We start from the raw sequence: 25,632 nt of genomic DNA, 5'->3' as shown, positions 1-25,632 counted from the left end.
AGAGGGAAAGATAGCTGATGTAGTTGTTCGTTTCTCCCTCTGGTTCTCTCGCTTTGCCCTGATGATGGCGTAATTAAGAGCCCAAACATTTAATATCCCTCCACCTAAAATTAGACTTAATGACCGCCGAGTCTCTTCATTGATAACGTTCAGTGAGTCAGCTGCATCGATTTACAACAGCTGAGTAACGTCATAGATTTCTTTTAAAGGTCATTTGGGAAGCTGGGGCGAGGATAAATCTGAGATGTGCAAGACATGAGATGAACAAGACTGCATAAATTATGAATCAGAAAAGATTCAACTCTCAGGCAAGGTCTGAGTGGTCGATACGTAAGAGTAAATATTAATGTGGTGTTATTAATGATTTAAAAACATTTGGCCGTAAAAATTTGCAACAATTAATCCTTTGAGTCCTTTTTGTCTGGAGTTGAATCTTGCTCACGGTGCCGTTTTGTGCCAATGCAGCAATCCAGTTCAACCATAATTCAATTTTCTCATGCTAGAGAAAACAAAAGTCGTGAGTAATGATATTGGCATGGATTATAATTAGGATTTTTAACTTATTATCAAAACAATTAAGGGTTTCGTATCTGCAGCTCACCATTAATATTGCAGTTGCAGGGTAGGCAGGGCTCTTCAGCAGATCTCCTGTGGTGGTTCTCTCTGCAGCGCTCACAATGGGGCCCATCGGTGTTGTCTCTGCAGCTCACACAGCGCCCCCCACTGCCAGTGCTCCGGTACTGCTCCATGTCAAACACGCAGTCGTCTGACCTCCCACTGCAGTTACACTCTGCGAGCGAGGGGGAAGAATGCAAAAAAAGACAGAGAGAGCAAGGGGTCAAGTGAGGCGAGATGTGAAGAATGAGGAAACAGTGGCCACAGGGGAAGAAACAGGCAGAGGAGGCAACAAGGTAAAAAGAGAGAAGACAGAAATAGATGGAGCAAAGAGACAGAGGAGGGATACATGTGTGAGAGATTATGTGTTCTGGGATTGGATCATAATTTAGAGGCTCGTTGCTAATCTCATTTCACACAGGCCTAATGAGGAGCCAATCGGCTGTCAGGGGGCACTTAGATAACAGTAATTCATGTTTATACAAGAGCAAATTACTCAACTGATAACACACCATCACAGCTCTCATACCCCTCACATCAAATCCCTCTTTAGTTTACCAGTTGCCCTGAGGGGGGATTTAGGTGAAATTGCCCATTTTATTATGAATCAAGCTCTCCGTGGTGCTGGCAATAACCATATGATTATTCCTTGCTGTTAATAAGGAGTCTCAGCAGTGTTCACCGTATTTCAAAGATAAAAAATGATCACCAGTTGCTTCGAAACCTAACATGCTACAAACTTGGGATTGGAGCCGATAAAGTTGACAGCACTAATGTTGCCTTCGTGGAATTATTACGAGTGAATGAGGGTTCACCCAGTCTTAGAAAAGCCCACGTTCATCACAAGACTCCTGTCACATCTGTCACAAATCATTTTGTCGAGCTGGTCAACATTGCCAGTTAAACCTGCATCAAAGTCGAGATGGAATGAAAACTGCCTTTTTAACCATTGTAACTCACATATTGTGCACCTATTTAACAATATAATATACTTACATAAGCTTGAACTCACCAATTTCAACCAATATCATGACATCCACTCACCAATTAATCTCCACACATGGTGGCACAGAGCTAAGATTCATTGGCTAGCTAGCAACAGCATGTTACATCCTGGTTTCTTTGGGTGTTCGCCACCTCAAACCTTGTTTAGTTTCCTCAAAATACTGTGGTCACTGGGTAGAATTCATTCACTTTGAGGAAAGTGGTCGGCCTATCTTGTGCATTAAGTATTTTATAGTAGACTGCAACTACACTGAGGTAACAATGGGCTTCGTCTCCCTCCCTGATGGATGGAGTTTTCCATAAGATGGACACTGGCTGAGCATTAAATCATTCCCAGTTGACTCCTTTCTTACTGTTTCAACTCACGTCACTGCCACTTTTTAGATAAGGACCTCGGTTCGCAGTCCCTCCTGACGTCCTGTGTCTACCTAAGAGTGTTGGAGAGAGACCGATTTTTAAAGGCAGGGTCTCCTTTACATCAATCTTTGTGTGGCAAGCCATCACATTATCAGCACTGCCTGCCACATTGATTTATAGACTGATGTCTCTCACTACACATGACTGTTTAGATTTTATGTGGATGTAGTGTTACACTGATGTATTACATTGATCATATCAGTAAAGCCTCCTATAATATCACTCCGAGCTATTCTTTTCTCATTGTCTGACCCATTATTAAGATAAAAAAAAAATGACAGGCGCACCTTTAAGCATCCTTTGTTAAATTGTGCTTCTGATGGGTGGAATGAAGACGCTGTAGGAACGTGTCGCCTTTGCGCTGCCAGCAGTGGCCTTTTGAACACAACTTGTATCTTTTGTCAAACGCTGAGTCCCTTGTTATCACATCTGCAATCCCTCTGCTCACGGGGGCAACAGAATCTGACAAAAACTGACACTCCACATAGAAAGACGCTGCAGCGTGACTCAGTTCTGATTGGCACTGGTGTACGAGTAGAGCACAAATGCGTCCAGCCGGCTCTACTTGTCAGCTCCCATCCACTCTCTTTAGTGTACAAGCTAGTGGTGCTGCCACTGCTGGTCAGGCTAGTGGATAGCCAGGTGGCAGCGATGTCGACAACATCCTGGGCCTCTGGTGCATTTCCTGTAGCATTTCCTGAATTCATATTGACTCTGACAGCATCTCGTACAATGTGGCATTATCCGTGATGCATGTTATACTGAGAGAAAGCTTCTCCCAGACTGTCCTCAAAAGAGCTTTTTAACAATGCTAGCACACTTTTTTTTAAATCCAACAAGTCTTTTTTGTTTTAATACCATCATTACTGATAATAATCTTATGCCATTGTTAGGTATGTTCATCATGTGCAACTTTAATTCAATTATTATTTTTGCCTCACTGCTGTCCTGAAATCTTTATTCAACCATGTAAAGCACATTATGTTTTGAAAAATGGTGTATGAATAAAGTTATTATCATTATTATAGTAAGGTTGCGATCAGTTTATCATCAGGTCTATCAATAAGTCATTACAAAAGTTACTTCATGTGTGAACCAAAGAGGAAAATTAGGTTGTTTAATTATGGTTCTCCGTCCTGTAATGAGCTTCAGGGCAAACTGAACATCTGGCTTCCCATCCCTCTTAGCAAGTTCAAAAGTATATTTGTTAATGTTTTAATTACTCGCTGCTCCATTTCACTACCTGTTTTTTACTCAGCTTTTGTGTTTTACTGGTTTTACTTGGTTTGGTTTGGTTTTATGTGGTAATGTAGATTAACTACCTTCAAAATGACGCTGCTATACCGGCCTAGTCAACCTCCACCTTCCTGTCTTGAATGAAAAGTCATAAAATAATTAAAACACGTTGTACTAAGCGTGCTAAAATCGTTTCCGTCTAGGTGAAGGAGTGAACAGTGAGTGTAGCAGAACAGCTAAAAGGTGATGTTCGTGGGATGAAGATTGCTACAAGCTGTGCACACATACAGGATGGCAGAGCAAATCACTTAAAGCTGTTTTTCAGCAGGTTTAACACAAAGACCTCTACACAGCTTTTCACAGTTTGACCATCTTGACCGCATTTAGGTCTGCCCGCCCACAACCACTTCTTCTGTATGTTTTTTTTTTTTTTTTTTTTTTTTTCCAATTCTGTCTCGGGGACCATGAGCCTGTGCATCAATGCCACTGTGGAGGCTCCATACAAGTAAAAGGCAGACTTGGCTCTACGCTCAGTATGAACACAATAGTTCACAAAGGAGTCCTTCCTGTGTCTGATGGAGCCACTTCATCAAACTCTTCGCCTCACACATTTCTGGATGAGAGGTCTACAGGACTACAAAGAAACACTTTAGAGGGGTTGGCAACCTTAAGCATGTGTGCCACCATTGGGGCATGGTAGCTTAACCAATGGCACACCAGCAATAAGTGTGCAAGAGAGTTTTGGGGAAAAGTTGAAGAGTCTCTCTCATGCCAAATTACCTCATTCACAGCCGCTGGCTGTTCGGATTCTGCCAAGACCTGCTGTCCCCTGCCTCTGATTGGCTAGCTCCCATTTCCTTATTTGCAGAATGGGTTGCCAGAGCAGGCTGGGCAGATGCTTTGAAGCCCATGAGCTAAGAAGGACTTAAGTTAAGATTTGGGCATTCCAGCCCTCATGGACAGTAGAACGGGGTTTTGTGGCACGGTGGGACGGTGGTAACACTGTCACCTCACAGCTAAAAGGTCCCGGGTTCGATTCTCGCTGTGGGCATTGGGGGCGTGTCCTCCACCATGCCTTCGGTGCCTGCTGCTCGAGGAAAGGGGTCTTTCTGTGTGGAGTTTGCATGTTCTCCCCGTGTCCACCTGGGGGATCCTCCATAAAAAAATACCCCCACTAAAAACATGCAAGAAGATCACCACCTGACCAATGGTGGAGAAAAGAACTGGGTCCCCGGATGCCGGTTGGATGGCAGCCCACTGCTCCTGGTCTGCCGCGGAGGAAGGACGACCAGGATGGGTTAAAGGCGGAGGAAAAATTTCATCAGTGCATGGTGTGTGTGCATGTTGCTGTGTGACAAATAAAGGGGGTTGTCCCTCTGATTCTTCTTCTTCTTCTTGTGTTGCAGAGGGCTGTGGTGAGGGTCACGTCATGCCCAGGTATGAGAAGCAAACACGCTCAAAGTCTTTACCATGGTTAAAAATCATGCTGCTGAAGCAAGCTATCGCATTGCTCAGTGCACTGTCAAACGTGGAAAGCCATTCACTGACGGAGAATATATTAAGGAGGTTTTGTTCAGTCACTTACCAAGTAAACACACAAGAAAATCAAGAGTAAAAGATTTTTTCATGTCGACCAGAGATGTTGAACAATGCGTTGAAGAAATGGCAGAAAAAGTGAGAGCGCAGCAGACAAGGCTTTGCAAACAGGAGCTCTTTGTCCTGTTTTCATTTCAGATGCGGATGTTTTCATTAGGATGGCAGAATCCACAATATTTCTGTTTGTACACTTAATTCTCCCTTTTTGACATTTGCTGCCATTGCAAGACTGTAAATGAGTGAATGTCATTGAGAGCAGTGTGCTGAAATGGGAAGTGTGCATCTAATTTGTAACCACGGGATGGGGGGGCACACAGCGATTTGTTAAGTTTATTGCTGATGAACAAGATTGAGGAAGGTTGGTGGGTTTAATGATTTCAGCTCAGATGTGGAAGTTGTCATAGGGATGGCAGCCTTCTTGTATAGTGCTCTCATATATAATTACAATGTCCTGTTTATGGGAGAAAAAAGGTTTTTTAAAAATGCTGCTGTGCACGTCACCGATGCGGATGGAATATTTTACAGATCCGCTGGAGATTAAAGTTTGATCTGATGCTATAATTAAACTTAATGTTGATATGGCACATTGATCAAAAAGAAAATTAAAAACTGGCCCTTAATATCAAAAAGGTTGCCAACCCCTGCTTTAGAAAATAACACTGCAGGGTTTTGGTGCTGACCTACAGTCAGCCAGTCACAGGGACGTGTTTTTGTAGTAGCATTATATGCTTTGGTGAACAAGTAAAGAAAAGAAACTGAGATGTGACTTAAGCACACAGCTTTACTGTTACGATCCCAGCTTCCTGTCTCTCCCTGTGTGTCTCCTCTCCTTTTTCCCTGTGTGTGTGTGTGTCTGTCTGTCTACCCCTGGATCCATGGCTGGGCAGCCCCTCACCTGCTGCCAGCTCCTCCCACTGCGACTCACCTGCAGTCACTCTCCCTCATCAGGGAGAGTATTTAAGACGTGGACTTCCTGCTCCTCGTCACTGGATTATTCCTCATCCCCATGTCGAATTCTGGTTGTTGGTCCGTAAGTACGAGTCTCTTTGTCTTTCTCTCTGGTTATCAAAAGTCTCTATTTAGTCCTTCGTTTTTTCCAGCCTCTTACGTGCTGTGTTTTTCTTTTTCAGTGCCTGTCTGCCGCTTCCACGCGTGCCTCGTGCCATACCCGCTTCGTCGGTGCTCCCTTAGTTCATCCACTCCGTTTGAGTGCGCCTTTTGTTTGTTCATCATTCCGCTCGTTGAGCGTGTTTTCTGTTCTTCGTTTTGTTAATAAATTTATAACTTGGTTTTACACAATCCCTGCCTCTGGTTCTGCATCTCTGGGTCCTAATACTCGGCGGCTGTATAGCCTTAACATTTACACAAGGCCTGGTATGGTTTTAGCGTGATCTGTATAGAACTGCAGTTTTATTCCCTGTTGTTGTGTTAACAACCCTGTCTCCTAGAAATTATGCTTATATCCTGCAAAATTGCAACAGCAAATACATTCAGAGAGAAACATAATGCCACTGGAATCAAGCGTTTTTCAAAAAATTTAACATAAGGAAACATTTTAAATGAACATAACTGCCAAGATGCAAAATGTTCATGCTGAATGCAGCAGCAAAATGTTCACTGACGGTGTATTTCATCTGTTATTCCAACAATATCAGTTCTTTGCAGTACAATATCTGCTTGTAGCAACTAAAGCATGATTAAAAGTTTTCACAGCTGTGTTTAGGCACCCGCAGCACTTGGCTAAGGTGAGGGAAATATTGCAGTCTGGGTTAAATATAGAAAAAGTCACTGAAGTGACTTTTGAAGCACATCAAAGTCCTGTGCCTTGTATGCCCTCCATCCACGCAGACCTGCTCCTGTGTGGCACAAAAAGGTGCCACTTCCTCCACTCGAAATACTGTTGCCAAAGGACATAATGCAGGAAGCAATTACATTTCTCTCGTACCATTTTCGGTGTTAGTAATGTCATTTCTCTGAGATGGGGTTGGTATAGTTGGTGACAAGCTGTGACAACAGTCTGGTACAAATGGGCACAGTGAGTCAGCAAACCAAAAGCCAAGAAAGGCCCCATCATAAACTGGAAATGTGACTCACTCGTCTGTACAGATGCTGTACAATGTTAATATAAGGGAACATGTCCACCACAGAAAAACTTTCTGCATTGTCTCTGTGGAAAAAGACATGGCCCAGTGTCTTCAGGGACTATGGGTCAGGGCACTAACCTAACGCTGGTCCTGCAGTGCTTCAGACTCCTGCTGAGGGCTTCCACAGACTCGATTTATAACATCCATGCATACATGGGGTATGCATGGATGGATGCTCTCATTTTTTGCTCATTGGGGCTTTGTCTCATAGAGATTAGCCTGGACGTACAGTGACAGCCATGTTCCCCTGTGTCTCCAGTGCTTTTAACAGCACTCAGCCCCTTACAGCGCAGAATAAACTCTCATTGCAGCATGGTACAGAAGTAGTAATATCAAGGTTGGTCTCAAACTTATTATTGGCATCATCCTTTTGATGATCAAAATGGTGGTGGTTAACTCCAATCAGCATCAATCTGAGTGTTGTAAGATGTTGGATCAAAGATAGTCTTTGCTCTGTATTTAAAAAACCCCCAAAACACCAGAAATCGGCTACTCTGATGCAACTTTCTGAACTTTCCACCAAATGACACAATGTCATACATGAAAAGAATATGTAAAAAAAAAAAAAAAAAAGGAAAAGAAAAAAGAAAAGGTCAGCGACAAACACTTGACTGATTTTTCCTGATTATGAAATTCAGTGCACAGTGAATCAGCTGTCTTTCAGCAGTGAGGCACGGTTTTGGGAGACTAAAGGAGGTTCAGCCCTCACCTCACCTGCATGATGCAATTCACTATCCTATTGTCTTTTGCCCTTTATATGAATAATTCCTTTGTATTGTTGCAGAATGCATTGCAGAGAGGGAGCACAACCCCTAAAGGCACAGTAATTTCTCATTTTTACATCTAATTTGCTGGACGAATGAGACGTCATACTAGCCAACAGAGGAGAACACCAGCAGCGATAAGAAACCAGTTCATGAGGGATCATGCTTCATGCATATCTGTACGACCTTTAGTGTACTGTTAGAAACAAATCAGACCTCTACCTAACCCACACACCACTCAGCCCGTTACCTTTGTGCTTAGGCTACGATGAGAAATTCTGATAAGAGGCCTTGCAAAAAAGCAGCATTGTTCATTGTGCATCGACATTGTTTACCAGACCAGAGCAGTGCTCAAGTCTCGAGATTGTTTAACCCTTAAAATGTTATGATTCTTCTTATCTGCTCTGCACTGCCTCTGCGCTGCCAAAGGAGTGTGTAATGAGAGTCTGCAGTGACACATACAAGCTGCGACATATAATATATATATAGGTTTTAATCTTCCACTTTTTTTTTTGTTTTAATATAGCAATGAGTCATAAGAGTGATTCATTTTTGGAATTGTTTGACATTTTTGGAAATATTTGCTTTATTGCCTGAATGAAAAGATTGATACCATGCTCATGTCTGTATGCTCAATATGAAGCTAGAGCCACGGCACAGTTAGCTTAGCATGAATATTGAAAGCTTGCATGGCAAAGCTAACTGGCTGCTGGCTCTAGCTCAATATTCAGACATGAGAGCGGTGTCGATCTCATCTAACTCAAGTGACCATTTAATGACAAATCTCAGCTCTGTCACTCTTGGTCCATACTGTGCACAACAGTAAAGGGACAGACACACTGGATGTATTGACAGACATCAAGTCAATGGATCCAAAACTGACTAACAGTATGTCACCTACCAGCTGGAGCTTTAAGTGGTCCCGTGCATTCAGATGCTCTCTCTGTACCATGAGGTTTCTCTATTCAGAAGCAGCAGCTTCACTGCTGTGTGCGGACAGAGTGAAACGTGGTGAAGAGTTTGCTGAGTTTGATCATTAGCTGCTGCTCTTACTGCACCACTTCTTAGTCATACTGAGTCATTACATGCTTACGTATACCTTCGACTTGGCCTTTTTATAGAGTACAATGGAAGCCTCAGCCTATGTATGTTAGAAGTGATCTTTTTTATGCTTTTGTCCACTGCCTCACTTTCCTCTACCAAACACAACTCCCTGCAGTTACCGCTGTATATTATAGAGACTCCAAGACACAATCAGTTATGTCATTCACCAAAATATCTGTTATATGTTCACATAAAGAGACATAAAACGGTAGCTGTGGCACAGGGTGCACAGCGGGTTGTTCACTAATCATAGGACTGGTGGTTCCCTTGGTGACTAGGTGAATGAGAGGCAAATTGCAAAATGCTTTGTCTGCTAAGGTATAAATGCTGTCCATTAAGCAATTGTGTCATTGATTATGCACAACAATAGTGCTGGGACAAAAACGGATTTGCTTAGTTTTCAGGGGCTCTGTTAATTTAATTTTTGTCTTATGGCACTAGCTAGATGAGCAGAAGAGCTAAGTGGAGCAGCTGACTTCAAAAAGTATTTAATTTACCATCTTCAAATGCAATGCAGCGATGATGCTGAAGTAAAACTCACAAAGACTGAATGACGTGATGTGTATTGTTTTTGGAACTATGACTCATGATATACAGTCTCTAGGTGTGCATGGATTCAACTTTTCCCATGGTCTAGTGTTAAAAAAGCAAGCAAAAAAGAAACTGTAACACTGAATTGCATCCGTATTGAAGTATTGGGATGGTAGAGCCCTATTCAATAGCTGAAGCCCTTATCCCCCACAGTGCACTTCCTGTTCTGACCTCTTGTGGCCTGCAGGTAGTTCAGTTTTACACTACACCTTACTATACACTACTTGGAGTGCAACTGTATTGCATATTGTGTGGATGTAAGTGTGTGACAGCTCAAGCGGAAAGGACGCAGCAGGAAATTACGTGGAAAGATGTTAACAGGTGCCAGTTTACACTTTGGGAGGGAAACAGGAAATTTCATATTTATATCACACTGCTCTTGACACATTCTTTGGCGGCCAGGCAGCTGTGGCTCAGGAAGTACGGCGGCCATCTGCTAATTAGAAGGTCGATGGTTCAATCCCTGGCCCCTGCAGTCTGCATGTTGAAGTGTCCTTGGGTTCCAAATTGCTCCTGATGCTGTGCGGTTGCATGTGTGCACGGTTGTCGCTCTTGATGAGCAGGTGGCACCCTGCATGGTGTCCCCTGCCACCAGCGTATGAATGTGTGTGAGTGGGTGAATACTGACTTGTGCTGTAAAGCACTGTGAGTGTTCGGTAAGACTAGAAAATGCTTTACCAATACAGTGATGTCACTGTGAGAATGCAGGCAGGGGGTAGAAAACAGACAGAGCATGCAGGAAGATCAACATGAGGACTAAAGGAAAGGAGTGCAACTTCTATATCCATCATATCTCAGAGGGTTAGATGACAAGTGTCTGATACATCTACAGTATTATGAACCGTGCTATTGATATTCAAGATGATCACACTGATCATCAACGACAATGACGGTGATACAGTCACCCAACCGCAGCCGCCAACCTTAAATCAGTGCCAAGACAGGATTTCAAGAGTCTACCTACTGGAACAGCCTGAGGCGAAGCCGGTGACTACATCAACAAAGGAAATTATGAAGACCCACAGGGACCTGCTCAGCCTATAAATGATTCCAGTCTCAGAGGGGGAGAATCTTAATGAGAGCGACATCTCTGTTGCCCCCCCCCCCCCAGATACATACATACAATGCACATTTCTCCACACCTTTTAAGACCACGAACCAAACAGCAAGGGAACAAAATCAGCATTCAAATATCAACTCTTGATAAACAATCTGGACCGATGGTGAAATTACAAATAAAAACACAGAGCATGTTCACAAAACACTGAAACACTCGCATAAAAAGCCCCCCCAAAGCTTCCATTTACCACCTGCTGCTACTATTCACATGACCACAATAGCAAAGATCGCTGCAATAATCACACATGATTGTCACTACTTTTCTGCCTTTTGCTCTTTGAAAGAAGTTCTAAATTTGCAGCAGTCTGCCTAATAAATATCTTAAATTACAACAATTACAGTTGGGAGTAAGACATTAGGGACACTTCTTTTTATCAGAAAGACACACAAGCATTTCCTGTTTTGTTATTAACCAACCACTCATATGTTTATCCAGAGACAGCCTAAGATTCGAAAACCCTCATGCTGTCGCGAATATATTAATGATAGAAAATGGAAAAGAAATGTTGCTGCCGGGTGGTATTTGGTAAATGAATATGGAACCGTACAGTATCTTTGAAGCAGGTTGGTATTGTGTCATTGTATGTGGGAGGACTATGCAAATTTGCCTAATTGACCAAAACATTGTACCGACGCACTCGATCGAGGGTCACCAGTGGGGTTGCTTTAACATTAGTGTGCTTGTTCACTACTATTTCAGGCATTTTGATGATGGAGTCATTCACCTAACATGCCATTATTTTATCTTTTCCTGACATTCAGAGCCTTTGAGAAATGTCAAGCTTGAATGGTATAATTTGGACACACGTGCACATATGTAACCACACGTCACACTGACTGAGATAATCACACCTTAGCAACTGTGTACTGTAATTGGATTTTCCAGGATGTCTGTATGTGATGCGAGGATGCAAGTTTATTATTTGAATGCTCGCAGATTTAGTGCACGCAGCGGCAAAAGAGTATGATAAAGAGGACTTACAGTTGAAGCGGTAAAGGGGCAAAAAACAGAAAACAAGTAGTTTATTAACTCTGTGTCACTTTGTGTTTATTTTGTAAAGTTCACATTTTATCTTAATTATTGTCTTATTCTCTGGTTCCATGGTTTTCTAAGCCCCAAAAGGTCACGAGTCTGTTACACTTTATTCTCCCTGCTAAAAGATTATTTGCTAAAATATTGCCTGAAAAAGACACTTGGCACTTTTTGCCAGATGGTTGGAAACTGTCGGCTTCTATCAGCACTGATGGCATTCATTGTAAATAGCCAACATAATTGCACTGCACGTGTTTTCGCTCCTCCACCTTTCAAGATGTATTTTTTCTGCCACAATAATTAGAGTCCATGTTGCAAAGTGTTTGTGAATTAGTTGCTTCCTCTTATTTGCATGAGTGAATCTTATGCAGGTCAGGTTCTGCTGCTGTTGATGTTGATGATGTACTGTGCTACTCATGACGAGTAGAACTCTTGAATCAAATATTTTACCTTTCAGTGTATTGCAAAAAAAAAAAGTCATAACCAAACAACTGAAAAGGTACAAAATATGCTAATTAGCTTTACATGCCCATTTCTTAAAAGAAAAGTTCAACATTTTGGGAAACAAGCTTGTTTGCTTTCTTGCAGGGAGTTAGATGAGGAGACTGAAACCACTCTCATGTACATGTGATAAACACAAAGAATGGAAATGAGGGGAAGTAGCTGGCTAGTTCTGTCCAAAAAGTAACAAGTGTCCGTCATCACAGGCATGCTCACACACAAAAACCCCATTCTCCACCTTAGAATGGATGCATTCAGTTCAGCTGCATATAGTTGAAGTAATATAATAGTATATTATGTTTTTTTAGACTGGGGTTGGGTTGGGACCAATAACCTCCTGGAGTCTCTGCTGGTTGCTTGCCAACTGCTCTGGATTAAGAATTAATCCATAATTCATAGCTCCTCTTAAAATGGCAATTTGTTGTTTTAACACTGCAGTTTTTGTGTGGATTAAACAAACCAGAAACGTGTTGGTAAGTGAGCTTTCAAGGTGTTAATGGGCGGTTTTTGTTACTTGTTGCATAGAACTAGCCAGCTACTACAGCCATGCATGACTTTGTTTTTGCTTTTCCTCTCAGCTCCCGCAAAGCCAAAGATCGTGTTACTAGGCCTGGTTTCTATATTCTGAAAATGCACCTCATGCCTTTCACCTTATTTCAGAGTGGTCTAAAATTACACGCAGCTAAAGCAGCCGCACGCTGCAAATGATGCTGCTGCTGCTGCTCCCCAACGTGATATCAGGTGTAAATAAGGGTCTCAGCCCTCTCAAACCACAAATGCTTCACACCTTAGATCTCTGACAGCAGCCTGTATTTGCCACAATGAAGATGTCTCACATAACTAGAAAGCGGAGGGGTGGGACCATGCTGACATTGTTTCACCTCTTTGGAAAAACATGGACAAAATAACAGCGTGTGCACAACATATGCAGTTTTTTTGGTGCAATAACTGGAGACACAATATGTAAGATTAAGTGGATTTTGAGCAATTTCTTTTTTAAAAAAATGCACTGCAACTTGATGACACATTTTCCTGTAACCTTTTTTATACTACAGTAAATCATTTTACACTTATTTGTTTTATTTCTTTAGTGGTTTAGGTGATGCTTTTTTTTGACAAACAGTTATCATTTGAGCCTTTTACGTTAGATTTAGCAAACATATCAATAATGCTAAATCTCCTTAAGATGTTACCCCTAATGTCGTAATCACCACTGATTATAATCTTATTTTGTTGCGAAACATAAAAACAACTTGATTCCAATCGTTTAATTTCAACACATTTATTGTTTACAAGGTTTTCATTTAGTTCATATTTCACCGCTTGGTATATTTACTATATTTAATTTCCGAGATGCAGATTTTCTGATCATAATCAGCAGCAGATAAAACTGCGTCCTTTGTTAAAATGTTTTGCCCAAACATGGAAAGAATATTACGGTGGCTTGACACAGAAATATTAAAGGTTGTGGGGCTAACGGAGGCAAAATTAGTTTTCTGCCAGATAGAGATGTGCAATTACACTGAGCATTCATTATTATGCTTCCACGTACTGCGTCTCTTTTATATGGCGTGTGTTTATTTATTAGTATACGGCATTGATTAAGTTGGGTGCAGTACTTTATTTAAGAAGCCATCTGCTTGGAACCAAGAGTAAGAGTAATTAAAACAAGTTTGCTGCTTAATAGAATTCAGCAAAAACAAATACAATTTGTGAGCCACTCTCCTTTATGTTCTTATCCCTCAGCCAATTACAATTCATCCTCGACAGCATTCAGTAAAAGTGCACACTGTGATGAGCCAAAATACTCATGCCTATTCATACATACAGAAGCTCTGGGGGGGGGGGGGTGCCTGCAGACGTATGAGCACACGAACAATGTGTGTGTACATATACAAATATCCATATAAAACAGAAGCTGAGTTAAATATGCACACATCTTCCAAGGAGCGAGAACTTTTAGGCTCACAATGCAGCCATTTTTAAATCATGATGTGCTGTAATGCAGTCTCAAAATTAATTTCAGTCCTGTTTGTTCTTGCTCGAAACGCGATAACGAAGATATAGTGGTAGACAAATAGTCAAAAGCTGTGTGAAGCTGGGCTCAACATAATAAAATACCATTCAATTTGCATCATAATGAGAATCAATGAAGTTCCATTTCTATGAGCACTTGATTGCCATACTGATTGTGAGACTGTACCCTTTTTTCCTCTAAGTGATGGAGTGAACTATCTGCTCGCTCACCCTGCAAATGCCAACACTGCTCGAGAGGAAATCAAAATCTCAAGGTATATTGGAGATTGATGTTAGGTTCACTGATGACCTGAGCTTGTCACTTGAATTCAACACCGCCCTGTGGATTGTGCAGTAGGCTGCACTCTGTGGGTTTGCGACAGGGGCCCAGACGCGGGCTACTCACTTAAACACTCATTGGCGGAGTCCCAGGTGGCCCTGGCCCAGGGTCTATCTTGGTAAAAAGGGTGACATCTCTGGCAGTCATCTCCCACTGTGTGATGTTGGCAGGCACAAACCAAACTCCCGTGTTCCCCCTCAAAGCACTCGCTGGCGTGACCGTTACACTTACATCTGAGGGGAACACAGACAGATAGCTATGTAAAAGATGCACGCACAAGTTCTTCCACACACTCTCTCTCACTGCTTCACCTTGCTGACTGAAGTGCAGACGTACGTATGCACGCTGTGAATGGAGGAGAAGGCAGAGGGGAGGGGAAAGTGAGAAGGTGTTTCCACCGTAAGGAGTTGTCACTTCCTATTATCTTTCACGGGTATAAACACGGCTTGAGATGATGTGGGGTTTTCATTCCTCTTCAGCAACCGCGCTGTTCAACTGTGCACTCAGTGCTAATGCGCTCACACTGTCTGGTGTTTACCTACATGCAAGCCTATATTTGCTTTATGTCTTTTTTTTTTTTTGTGGCGTCAAATTCGTGTACATTGTGCAACTTAAAAACTAGATAAGCAAGTAATCATGAGATAAATGTGACTTCTTAAGTCCATTTTCACAACAAGTTAATATCTACTAATTTCCTTTCTCCCTGCATTTGGAAAACATATAATTTCCTCTGAAGCACCGTGGCAGCTATGCCTTGCTGTGTGTAATGTTTCCTGGCAGTGTTGTCGGGTTTTGTCGAGTGGCTGTGATAGGGGACAGGGACTTGTCGCTGAGTGGCAGGCTCTGTCAAATTTAGCCAGCTGTCCCAGATCCAGACGCATGCTTGCCTGAGGCTCAGACCCACTTATTTCAGTTGTCGCTGAGACAACAACAACCTAGTGAGTCCAAAGTGCCTCCAATCCGCTCATCACATCTCCCTGCTAGAGAAGACTTGAGCTGCTCATGATAATTCTAACTGAATATGTTATGAGGGAGAACACCTGAGCGGTACAGGCAGCATATGTGCAGTTTGAAAAGTGCAATATGTCGATGTGTAAACACTTAATTCACCCGCTCCCAGTAAAACAAAGAACTGATTTTAAAATACTTGTTATTTAAATGTATGAATGGCTGAGTTCCCTCCTACGTCGATGACACGCTCACTGAAGTGGACACATCCCTTATTTCATCAAGATCTCCACACTATACCGAGAATAAATTCTACATCAGCTGATGGTGCCTTCAGTCATTGTGGTCGTCTCTACCACGTGAACTAAAGCCTGCTTCAAGTGTCTCCTTTCAAAAAGCATATTTTAGAATCCGTATTATCCTCTTTTAAGTAATAATAATGATAATAATAACACCCTTTTTATTGTAATACCTTCTTATCTTACATGCTTTTCTGATTTATTCCTATGTCGTTTTCTCCTCTATTGTGAAGCACATTGAGTCACAGAACTTTTACATACATGTGAATTGTTAGCAGCACATTAGTTTTACTTGCAGTGGACATTGGGTTGTGCTTGAAGTAATATTCTGTATAAATTACGCCGGGTCTTTTACGGCATCTGTGAGCAGGACTGGCGTGAGGTGAAGTGTAGCACTGAGGTGTAAAGTCATGTGTACAGAGAGCACTGGTACAAGGCTAACATGTTGTCATATGGGTCTCTTCCTCCAAGTGCTGTGGCATTGGTGGGTAATTTGTCATGCTGCTGCAGTGATCCTAAGTGTTTATGACAGGTGTCAGATCAAATTTATATTCCTTCTGAAGGCTTCATCCCAACTACTTAATCGTCCACTTCTATCTGCGGTGCCAAGGTGCAGCCTGGTCTGTGGCGCCATGTCCTCTCTCATTACTTTGAGTAATAAACCAAAAGAAGTGGAGGCAGGATGTAGGATTATCTCGGTTTATTCTCATCTGATGTCTGATGGCAACTTGACAGCCAGCAAGGTGTTTTTTTTTTTTGTTGTTTTTTTTTATCAGTTTTGCAAACAGCTGCCCGGAATGAGATTCAGCTTGCCTGTCTTGCTTTGCACACACTGTGTCCCTGTTGCACAAGCCTCGTCTCCGAAAAAATATATTCGTATACAACATGTTTGCATATTCAGTTACGATTTGAAGGCAAGGTTATACTGCCTGGATTTTTTTATCCACACAAGAAGGAAATTTTATTTTAAGCATATCTGCAAATTTAAACTGAATGTATCTGAAAAAGATTGTGGCATTGGTGAAATACTGAAAAAGTCAAAGCTAGCTTGACATGGTGAATTTTCAATATTTAACCAAAACAATGATCTCTCCCTGACCTTAACCAATTATTTTACAAGCCTATTTCCACCAATAAGTGAGATCGGACATGAACTCCAAGCCCATGTGTCAAAATCTGTGCTTTGGATGCCCAGCCAGCCACCCCTTCCTCCTCAGGCAGCAACTGTCTTTCCTCAAAGACATATTGGCAAAGCATTAGTATTATAATTAGTATTATATAAATGCATTTTGTAGGAAACAGGGTTTGTGTTGCATTATGTTTGAGATGGCTGGAAGCTGGCAATTATTTAAGTGTAGCTTAAGCTGAGTTTTCATTCAAGGCTAACCTCTAAAGTGACTAGTTCTTAACATTTCTGGAAAAAATATATTGGCTATGCAGGGTGATATTGTTCTGCATGGCACATTTGCAGGTCTCTCTTACCTGCCACCCACAGAGAAATCCGAGATGGCATAGAAGTACGAGCGCATCACTTTGGGGTCCTTGAAGAACTCGTCTCCAAAGGTGTTAAGCCTGTCCAAAGAGATGAGCAGGTCAGTGGCTGTCACCCATTCCTGGAAAAGAAAAACAAGCGGGGAAGAAGACAGGAACAACAGGGTGAGAGAGATGTTAGAAAACACCTTTTGAGGTTTCCCACTTCAATAAAAGTGGAATGAAAGAGAACCAGAGGGGGGAAGTGTGTTGGCTGCTGTCACTCTTTGAGGCACAATGAAGCAGACAGGAAGTGAGAAGAAGAAGAACTTTAGTTAGAGAGGCAAGAGGAGCAAGGATACATAAGAGAGCGAAGAAAAGAAGAAGTCTGAATGGAGAGTTGGTGGATCAAGGGTTGGGGACATGGGCGATGGTGTAACGGCGGGGGAGTGAGCAGATGTAATGTGGAGATAATGAGTATGGTGTAGGAAAGTGAGTTAAGGTCAGAAGGAGTGGTGAGGAAAGAAGGGGATTAATGGAGACAAAAGCTAAAATATGAAAAAAACCTAAGAAAAGAGACAACACTGGAGGACTACTTCACTATAATGGATGGGACATGGTAAAGCTCCCATCCCTGATACGATTTAAGCTTCTCTGTTTGAGCCCAGTGCAAAGGCAAAGACAGGATGAAGCAAGAGCGGGAGAAAAAAGTGAAGAGGGATAACACGAACAGAGGAAAAGCAAACGGGAAGTGCAATAGTGGGGTGGAAGATAAAAGTGAGGCCAGGTAAAGGGAGAACAAATGACATGAGCAATCTCTAAACAGTGAACAGGACCAACTTTAAAACAAATAGCTGGAGAAAAACTTTCTGTCTGTTTCTTGGCTGGGACTCTGTGGCAGTCCTGAAAAAGCCTGTAATGCTGTGTGTTTTGAAGCCTCTCCCCAGAGGTGTCTTTGAAGTGTGGCAATGGGAGAGAAGAAGATTGGAGCGGATGGGCCCCAGACTGAAAACGTGGGATGAGTTCATTCATTCATGTTTTTCTCAAGTGCTACAGTTTGCCTTTATAGTGCTAAAGCCCATCAAATGGCACTGGCCTGGATTTGACTGAGTTTACCCTATTTTAGCTTGTTTAGTCCAATCATGTTTACTTTACCCTTGCATCTTTTTATTGTTGTGGAAAACACACCACGCCATTTCTATGCCATGCTAGCGTTGTAGCTCTAGATGTTGGAAATTTTGCACATTCATGTGCCACAGAGGATGATACCCTGATTTAAGCTAGCACCACATGTGGACATATGAAATGAAATTATGAAATTTGCTCCAGATACTTTTGGCACCCACGAGTTGTTTGGTGATTCCCTGACTTTCCCTAAATTGCCAGTTGGTTAGGACATTTCCATGCGGTTTTGAGCGAAATGTCTCAATAAATATTGGTTGGATTGCAAAAAAAAACTTCAGTGAACCCATGACTTTTCATCCATCCATCAGGTCAATTTATCCAATACTTTGGTTTATGGGCAAATGCCTGCAAAACTGATTACATTCATCAAATGTTAGCATGCTAACTAAGATGATGAACACGGTGAACATTATACCTACTTAACATCAGCATATCAGCATTGCCACTGTGTAAAAGCTGGCAGCATTGGTATTTAGCTCAAAGTAGCACAGTTAAGCCCAAAGTTGATATATTTTTTTTAACTTTTAGGATTAAAAAGTGGATTCATCTTCACCCTCGTTTCTCAACCTGTCTGCAGCAGCGAGCCTCCTACATTTCGATCTCCACTGTTGGGTGTTTGTAATTAGTCTCTCTATCCATGTTGACTGCTGACTGGTTGAGAAATGTACTTTACTTTATGAACGTACAGAAAGGAGAAGGGAAAAAGAATAGGCACTGGAGAGAAACCTAATACGGCTAATGTACAGGTGTTGTGACTGTTCGAGGCTAATAAACACACGTTTTGATGCTTGTGCTTGTTCGCGGTACTCACACGAGTAACACAAATATGATCCCACGGTCAAACTCAACAAGGCCAAAATGTGCCGAACACACCATTAGTCTTGTTTTAGTTTTCTACCTGCAGGCAGCTGTTGGCTTCACATCACTATACGGTGGAAGTTAACTTATGTAAGAGAGAGACAATACATCACATCAACAAATACAAATGGTCTTATTTATGTAAAAGTCATAGCTGTTCACATGCAGTTGAAAGCAGGGCCCCTTCAAATTAATAGAGCACTGAGGGATACTCCACTGCAATAAACAAACATGGCTGTTTTGAAAAGAAAAGAAAAAAGTCATGAATTTAGCTGTTTCTATCCATAATAAGGTTTCACAGCCTGCTCTGACATCCTTCGTCGCAGCATAACAGAACACAACAATACAGAACATTTTCAAAACAGTCCCTGCTGACAACTGCATTATCGTACAACGCTAACATCTGAAACAGTCTGCTTTCATTATCCAGCTCAAGTAAGTTTCAAATGTCTGCAGGTTGATTTCCATACTGCAGAGCAAGGAACATAAACAATTGAAGAGCAGCTCTCTGGCAGTTAGGACATCAGTCTAAAAACATTTAAGTTCACAGGATTTGTAATTCACAGACTAAAAAGCATGAAAGCAGCTGGTATAGTCCTCTGAGCTATAGTACCTCATCACAATGGATATAGTATCTAATTAGCATTGAACAACGGCAATAACATTTCCATTCTTCAGCTTTATAGTTGTTACCATTTAAAACAATGCAGTTGAGCAGCCTTTGTTCAGCAAGTGAAGAGAGTGGCTTAATTGGTTAGTAGCGAGAAATGACATGACTGAGCCCTCTGAGGCTGCCCTCGCAGGTTCCTAATGTGATCTCTATCAGCTGAAAATAGCCTGGCCACTGCAGTAAAAGTTAAGAGCTGAGTAATCTTTAAAAGAGCTGCTTCTGCTTGGTGTGTCAGTGCGACCGCCATCCCCTCGGTTCAAAGGAGAGGGTCATGGGATCTGGACCACCTGTGTGGTCCATGCCTGGAGTTCCAGGAGACATACTTCTGGGGTGTCAAGAGGTCATAGCCCCTGATTGGAACATCTGGTGTGAATGAGCTACACATGTGCTCCTGATTGGTTTAACCCTTGCAGGGGTGGTGTCAGCATGACTACCGGACTTCAGTGCCACCCGTGGGTGAGCTTCGTCAGTAAATTCAGATGAGACTTTGCATGTGGTGTACTCAGCGATGTGCAATCAGTGGCACAGTCCATACAAATCTCTAATTAACAGGTAAGAGGGAAGACAAAATGTTAATTCGACCAACTAGTGGCTCCCTTTCAGTGAAATTCTGTCTTTTCTGCAATTCTAACTCATCCCACCTTAAGTGTTCTAACCTGAAATGCACCCTCACTTCACATGATACCTTGTCTCCCCATTGTCTTTTGTCTCCCACTGCTAGCTCTACCTCTGCACTCTCCTGCAGGCTGGAGTGCACTTCAGGATTTCCAGACAGTTCTGTATCTTTAGAAGCCTATTGAAGAGCTGCTATACAGCTGCTATTTTGTAGTAAACGTACAGTGTTGCAGAATTGAGTGCAGCTGGCTGGCAAACTATTGTTCCGGCCCTCGCTTATCGACTTTGCCCCTACTTGACATGGCTCTACCGGCTAATGGGGTTTGGACGACACTGACCCTGATGCACTGCAGTTGCCGGGAAAAACAGACAACAGGATTCTTCATTTTGTTTAACACTACCTGGAAATGCCGTGATATTCACCCACGGTTTATGAGAGAAGCCGTGGAGTTTGAGATGGGAAAATTAGCTGCAGGGTAACATATTACGGTGAAATGAGGGGCAGTGAGGTTGAGAGAATGGAGCGGAGACGTATTATGGTTTAACTGAGAAACACGTGGTCAGAACACCCTTTCTATCTTCTCACCCAGTCTGTACTTGTCTAGTGGGAGCTTATCACTTAAAATATAGTGAAATGAGCCTCCTAATGGCCCCATAATGAAAATATATGCCCCAATCACAAAAAGGTAGGTGTTCAACCAATGAAGGAATTACACAAATCCCACATAAATGTAAGAGATTTCTTTATAACAAGTTTGCACCAAAAAGATTAATGCCGGCGGACTAAAGATTTTAACACCGCAATGAAGAAATGGCTCCACAAAGTGATGCATGACGACATGATAGAAGCTAGAAATCACTTCTGTTTAGTAATAGGAACAAGAATTAGCACCTGCAGGCTTGCTTGGTTGGTGAAGTTGTACTCAGATGCAGCGGTGCTTCAAGCTAAATGCTAACAATAACATGCTAACATTCTCAAGGTGCAAATTATGTGAATGTCCTTAGATTTTCAAGTATTCAGTCATAATCTGAAGTATTGAACAAAGACAAATCACCAGAGTTGTTCCAATTCATCCTTGTGAATGGGCAAAATTGTTTTGTAGATGTGGAGATATTTATATTTCGTGCCAGTCCATCCAAAAGTTGAGATGTAAGCATATTTTGCTGGGATTTGCTTTGCACACTGAGAGAACTGTGTCAATATTTTTCACAGACTCATGTTTATTAAATCACAAGTACGACTGTGTAGCAGCTAGATGACATAAAACTCTGTGAATCTCTTTCAAGCTCCCTTTTAGTTTTTATGTATTTGGGAAGAAAAACAGTGTATGGTAAATGAGTTTTTTTGTATGTGATCAAATCTCGACCATTTCCAAAAAAAATAACAAAGACAGTACATGACGGACCTGACCTGACCTTTTCTCAAACGATTAGATTAGCATCAGCAATGCTAAAATGATTCACGCCTCCACTAACGAGGGGCCATTCTGAACGCCGGCTCTGCATTGCTATTGTGTCCAACATCTAGCTCCTGTGCTTTAACACACACGTAGACGATAACATGTTTTTAAATGCATTGTTGGCATTTCAAAATTCTTACCCACCATGGCAAAGCAAATACTCTCTTCCATTCATCACAGAGTACAAGACCATTATCATATGGAAGAGTTATTAGTTATGCTTGGCAGAACAGTGCTAATTGTATAAGGAAAAGCAGACATAGTTCCAAATATCACTTACTGTGCTGAAAGGAAGCAGTTTCTTAGGGTTAATTAGTAGTCAGCCCATTACTTATTATTTGTGCAAACCCCAGCAAAAGCTTAATTAACTTTGATTCTCTCTCCCTTGGAATTTGGGCTGAAAGTGCTACAATGATGCTGACTTAGGGATAGGCTAGATTGGCAACGAGCCAGCCCTTTGCTTAAGACAATAATGCTAATGATCAAATGAGCAGGTACACGTGCACACTGACATGTATCAGGCCGCACGGCAACTTCTGTGACGATATCAAACGCGGTTTTAGAGAACATCTCTGCTCAGGGGCTTCTAACCTTCGCCCTCACCTCTAAAATCTCTCTTGTCCCGTCCCCCCTGTCTTTCTCCATCCTCCTTTCCCTCTGCATGCCTGTCTCCATCCCTTCGCCCCCTCTCCTCTCTGTTTCACAGTGTTTCCTTGAACTCTGAAGCCCCTGGCTGCAGGCAGTGACGGGAAAGAGAGCAGTGTCCCTCATTCCAAAGTTAATAACTTTTTAATTTAATTGCTTAAGTTCACTGTGCCCTCAATATGTATTTTTCCCCTTTTACTCATTGTCATTCAGTGCTGGAGCTCCCAATTTGCCACACAGCTTTCTGGAGAGAGAGAGGGGAGAGAGAGCGAGAGGATGGACTGGTGGCAGGGGAGACAGACAACCAGTTTTAATAGATGACTGAACAAATTAAATTTGAATTCATGCAGCAGCTTTCATCTTCTGCGTGATTATTGAAAAAAAAAGAGAGCTTTACAAACTTGACAACAGAGCCCCCCTTTGAAGTAAGCCATTAGTTTGGAGAAAACATCTAAATGGCATGTTACGAGGTGAGTGTTGTTTATTCCAATAAAGATAATTTAGCAAATGAAAAACCAGCACATTAGATTGCTGCTATAACACAGAACACTATATTTATGCAGATGACATATACATGACAAAAACACCTGCGCACTTAACTGTCATTCCTTTTTTTTATGTAATTTTGTAACCTCTCAATATGACAAGAAGATATTTTTTAAAAGCAGCAGATGAAGCGTGTGAAGTGTCTATTGAAACTACGTGCTCCTCAGACTCAGGCACGACGGGCGAATCTGCAGAGGGATTAAAATGCTAATAAAACAGGCAGGATGCAATTCCTGTTTTAAGTCTCATGAAATATGCATGGCTCTCTATGAGCCATATGCAGAGAGAATGGCACGCTGACATGCCACGGAGAGGAACAGGAACCATTTTATGCTCTGTCGAGAGACTGCGGTTTTAACCCCTGACACAAATGCCCAACCGTCACATCCCTGCATGAAAAGACATTTGAGAAATGTGATTTCTACGATTAAAAATTCCTTAAGTGATCCACCTACACCATTACTGAAGCGTTTAGAAAACATGTTTATGAGAGAGGGGGCCTTTTTACAGTCCAGATTTAATAAACTGTATGTGCAGCTACACACCACGACTTACTCAAGACTATTCATTGATGCTGATGCTGAATTTAAAATGCAGCCCTTGGAAACCGGTCGAAGCGCTGTGATGGTCTGGCATAAAAACACTGTCAGTCAGACGGACAAAATATGTTATGCTATGGCCTCCTTTGTACCTCCGGGGTTTGATTTTACTGCATTAGCTGGATCACTGCTCATGTCTATAGAAATGCAATATTGCTACAAACAACACTGAAAAAAGCTGCTCGGGGGATTTACTCTGATCACATCAACTCTATGAAAAACACATTCTGCCTGAGAAACGGCATTCACAAGTTCACAGGCTGAGGCTCGTTTCATAGATGTGTATTCACTGAGGCTAGCTGGTGATTACAATCACAGTGCTGAATTTTTCCAATTTTCTCTTCTGCTTGCGCACGAGCTCGTCAAGGTTTGCACTCTGGGGAGTTAAAGAGTTCCATCTGAGACATCTAACTGCAGGATATAATTAGCTGCCCTCCAGCTTGTTTATCTCAATGCGACATGAGAAAAGGTCAACAGATAACAGTGAAAAGTTGAGGTCAGCACGTGGTTCATAAAGGTCCTAAAAAGATGACAGTCAACCTCCATTTTTTTCCCCCACATCTCATTAGCCAAGCAAAAACCTCCCAGTTAGCCAACACGACCAGTATATGGCCATATAATCACACTCACAGAGGGTTTGACTTAATGAAGAGGCATCTGAAGATGAGGACTTCTTGAGGGAGCGTGACTGCTGCCAAAGTGCTATTAAGCAAGATTGCCAGACTCATAGACTGCAACAGATGTGCACTTGTGCAATCCTTAAATAACAGGATTTAGAGAAACTATGGAGACTGTGACATAAATATCACGCTGTTTTCGTTGTGTTACAACACAGCTAAGAGTCCACAGCCATGCTAGCGGCTCGGCGAGGCTGTACTTAGGCACGGCAGGGCGTTGAGCTAAACACTGGCATCAGCATACTAACATTTTGACAATGACAATGTTAACATGCTGATGTGGAGAAGGTTATATTTACCGGTTGAGCCGGTTAGCAGGCTAACACTCGCTATGTCTCATTAACACTAAGCAGCTGAGGCTGAATGAATGGCAGCACTAGAGGAAGTCACAGAAGTGCTAATGCTTGTATTTCATTTTATGCCATCTAGATGTTAAGAAGTGGAACTTTGACCTGCTGGTGATGCTACAGGAAAAAGCCTGCAAACCGCTGGTACTGACAACATAGTGGACAGAATTAAAGTAACTGTACTGATAGTGGTCTTTAAATCTGTGTCACACTGGCCCCCCGTACCTGACAGAATTGTTTAGGTGGCGCCTCCCCACCAGGCCCCTAATGTTCACAGCAAAGACTCTGGAGAGGTGGCACCTGCAGGGAATCCCTGCAGCTAAAAACACTGCATCCCAGAGCAGCCTGCAGTATGATGATGACACTATCTGGAATCAGCTGGACAGAACTACAAGGCAGCAAACTCGCCTGCGGGCTTTCAAATGGAGACGAAAGACTGGACACCAGTACATTCGATCACTAACTGTTTGATATGTTTCAACTGTTTCTAATACATGCACCCAGGACGGCCTGGAAAGCTGTATTGATACTGACATGATTATCCTAGAAAAATAAAGTATTCACTATTTGCACTACAGAGGGAAAAAACAAGGTTCTATCACACTCTTGCATTTGTTTCTCTCCCTGTTGCCCTCCCCTCGCTTCTTTTATACGTTCTTTGTCTTACATTCAATAAATAGCGCTGTTGTGGGAATTACATTTTCGCGTGCTGCCCTCCATCCTGACCCTTGTATTGAGTTGCCTATTTCTTATTTTTCTAGTATTTGTAGCTTAAGCGGGAACCAGTCTGTCACCATTAAAGAAGAGCATGCCTCACCATCTTTTTTGATGA

General features: G+C 42.1%; 1 protein-coding gene across 1 annotated transcript in view; it reads right to left on the bottom strand.

Moving 5' to 3' along the window:
• Positions 1-25,632, bottom strand: part of lamc3 (laminin, gamma 3) — a 99,216-nt gene that overhangs the window by 57,147 nt on the left and 16,437 nt on the right. The window contains exons 3-5 of the mRNA XM_070989767.1: positions 17,211-17,341; positions 14,548-14,714; positions 602-790 (exon numbers count right to left, since the gene is read on the bottom strand). Coding sequence (XP_070845868.1) covers positions 602-790; positions 14,548-14,714; positions 17,211-17,341 — 487 coding nt within the window. The remainder of the gene's footprint in view (positions 1-601; positions 791-14,547; positions 14,715-17,210; positions 17,342-25,632) is intronic.

Source organism: Chaetodon trifascialis, chromosome 20, assembly GCF_039877785.1.
Source record: "Chaetodon trifascialis isolate fChaTrf1 chromosome 20, fChaTrf1.hap1, whole genome shotgun sequence".
NCBI classification, from domain to species: Eukaryota; Metazoa; Chordata; class Actinopteri; order Chaetodontiformes; family Chaetodontidae; genus Chaetodon; species Chaetodon trifascialis.
The sequence above is the reverse complement of the archived record's forward strand: the minus strand, read 5'-3'. Positions and strand labels throughout refer to the sequence as shown.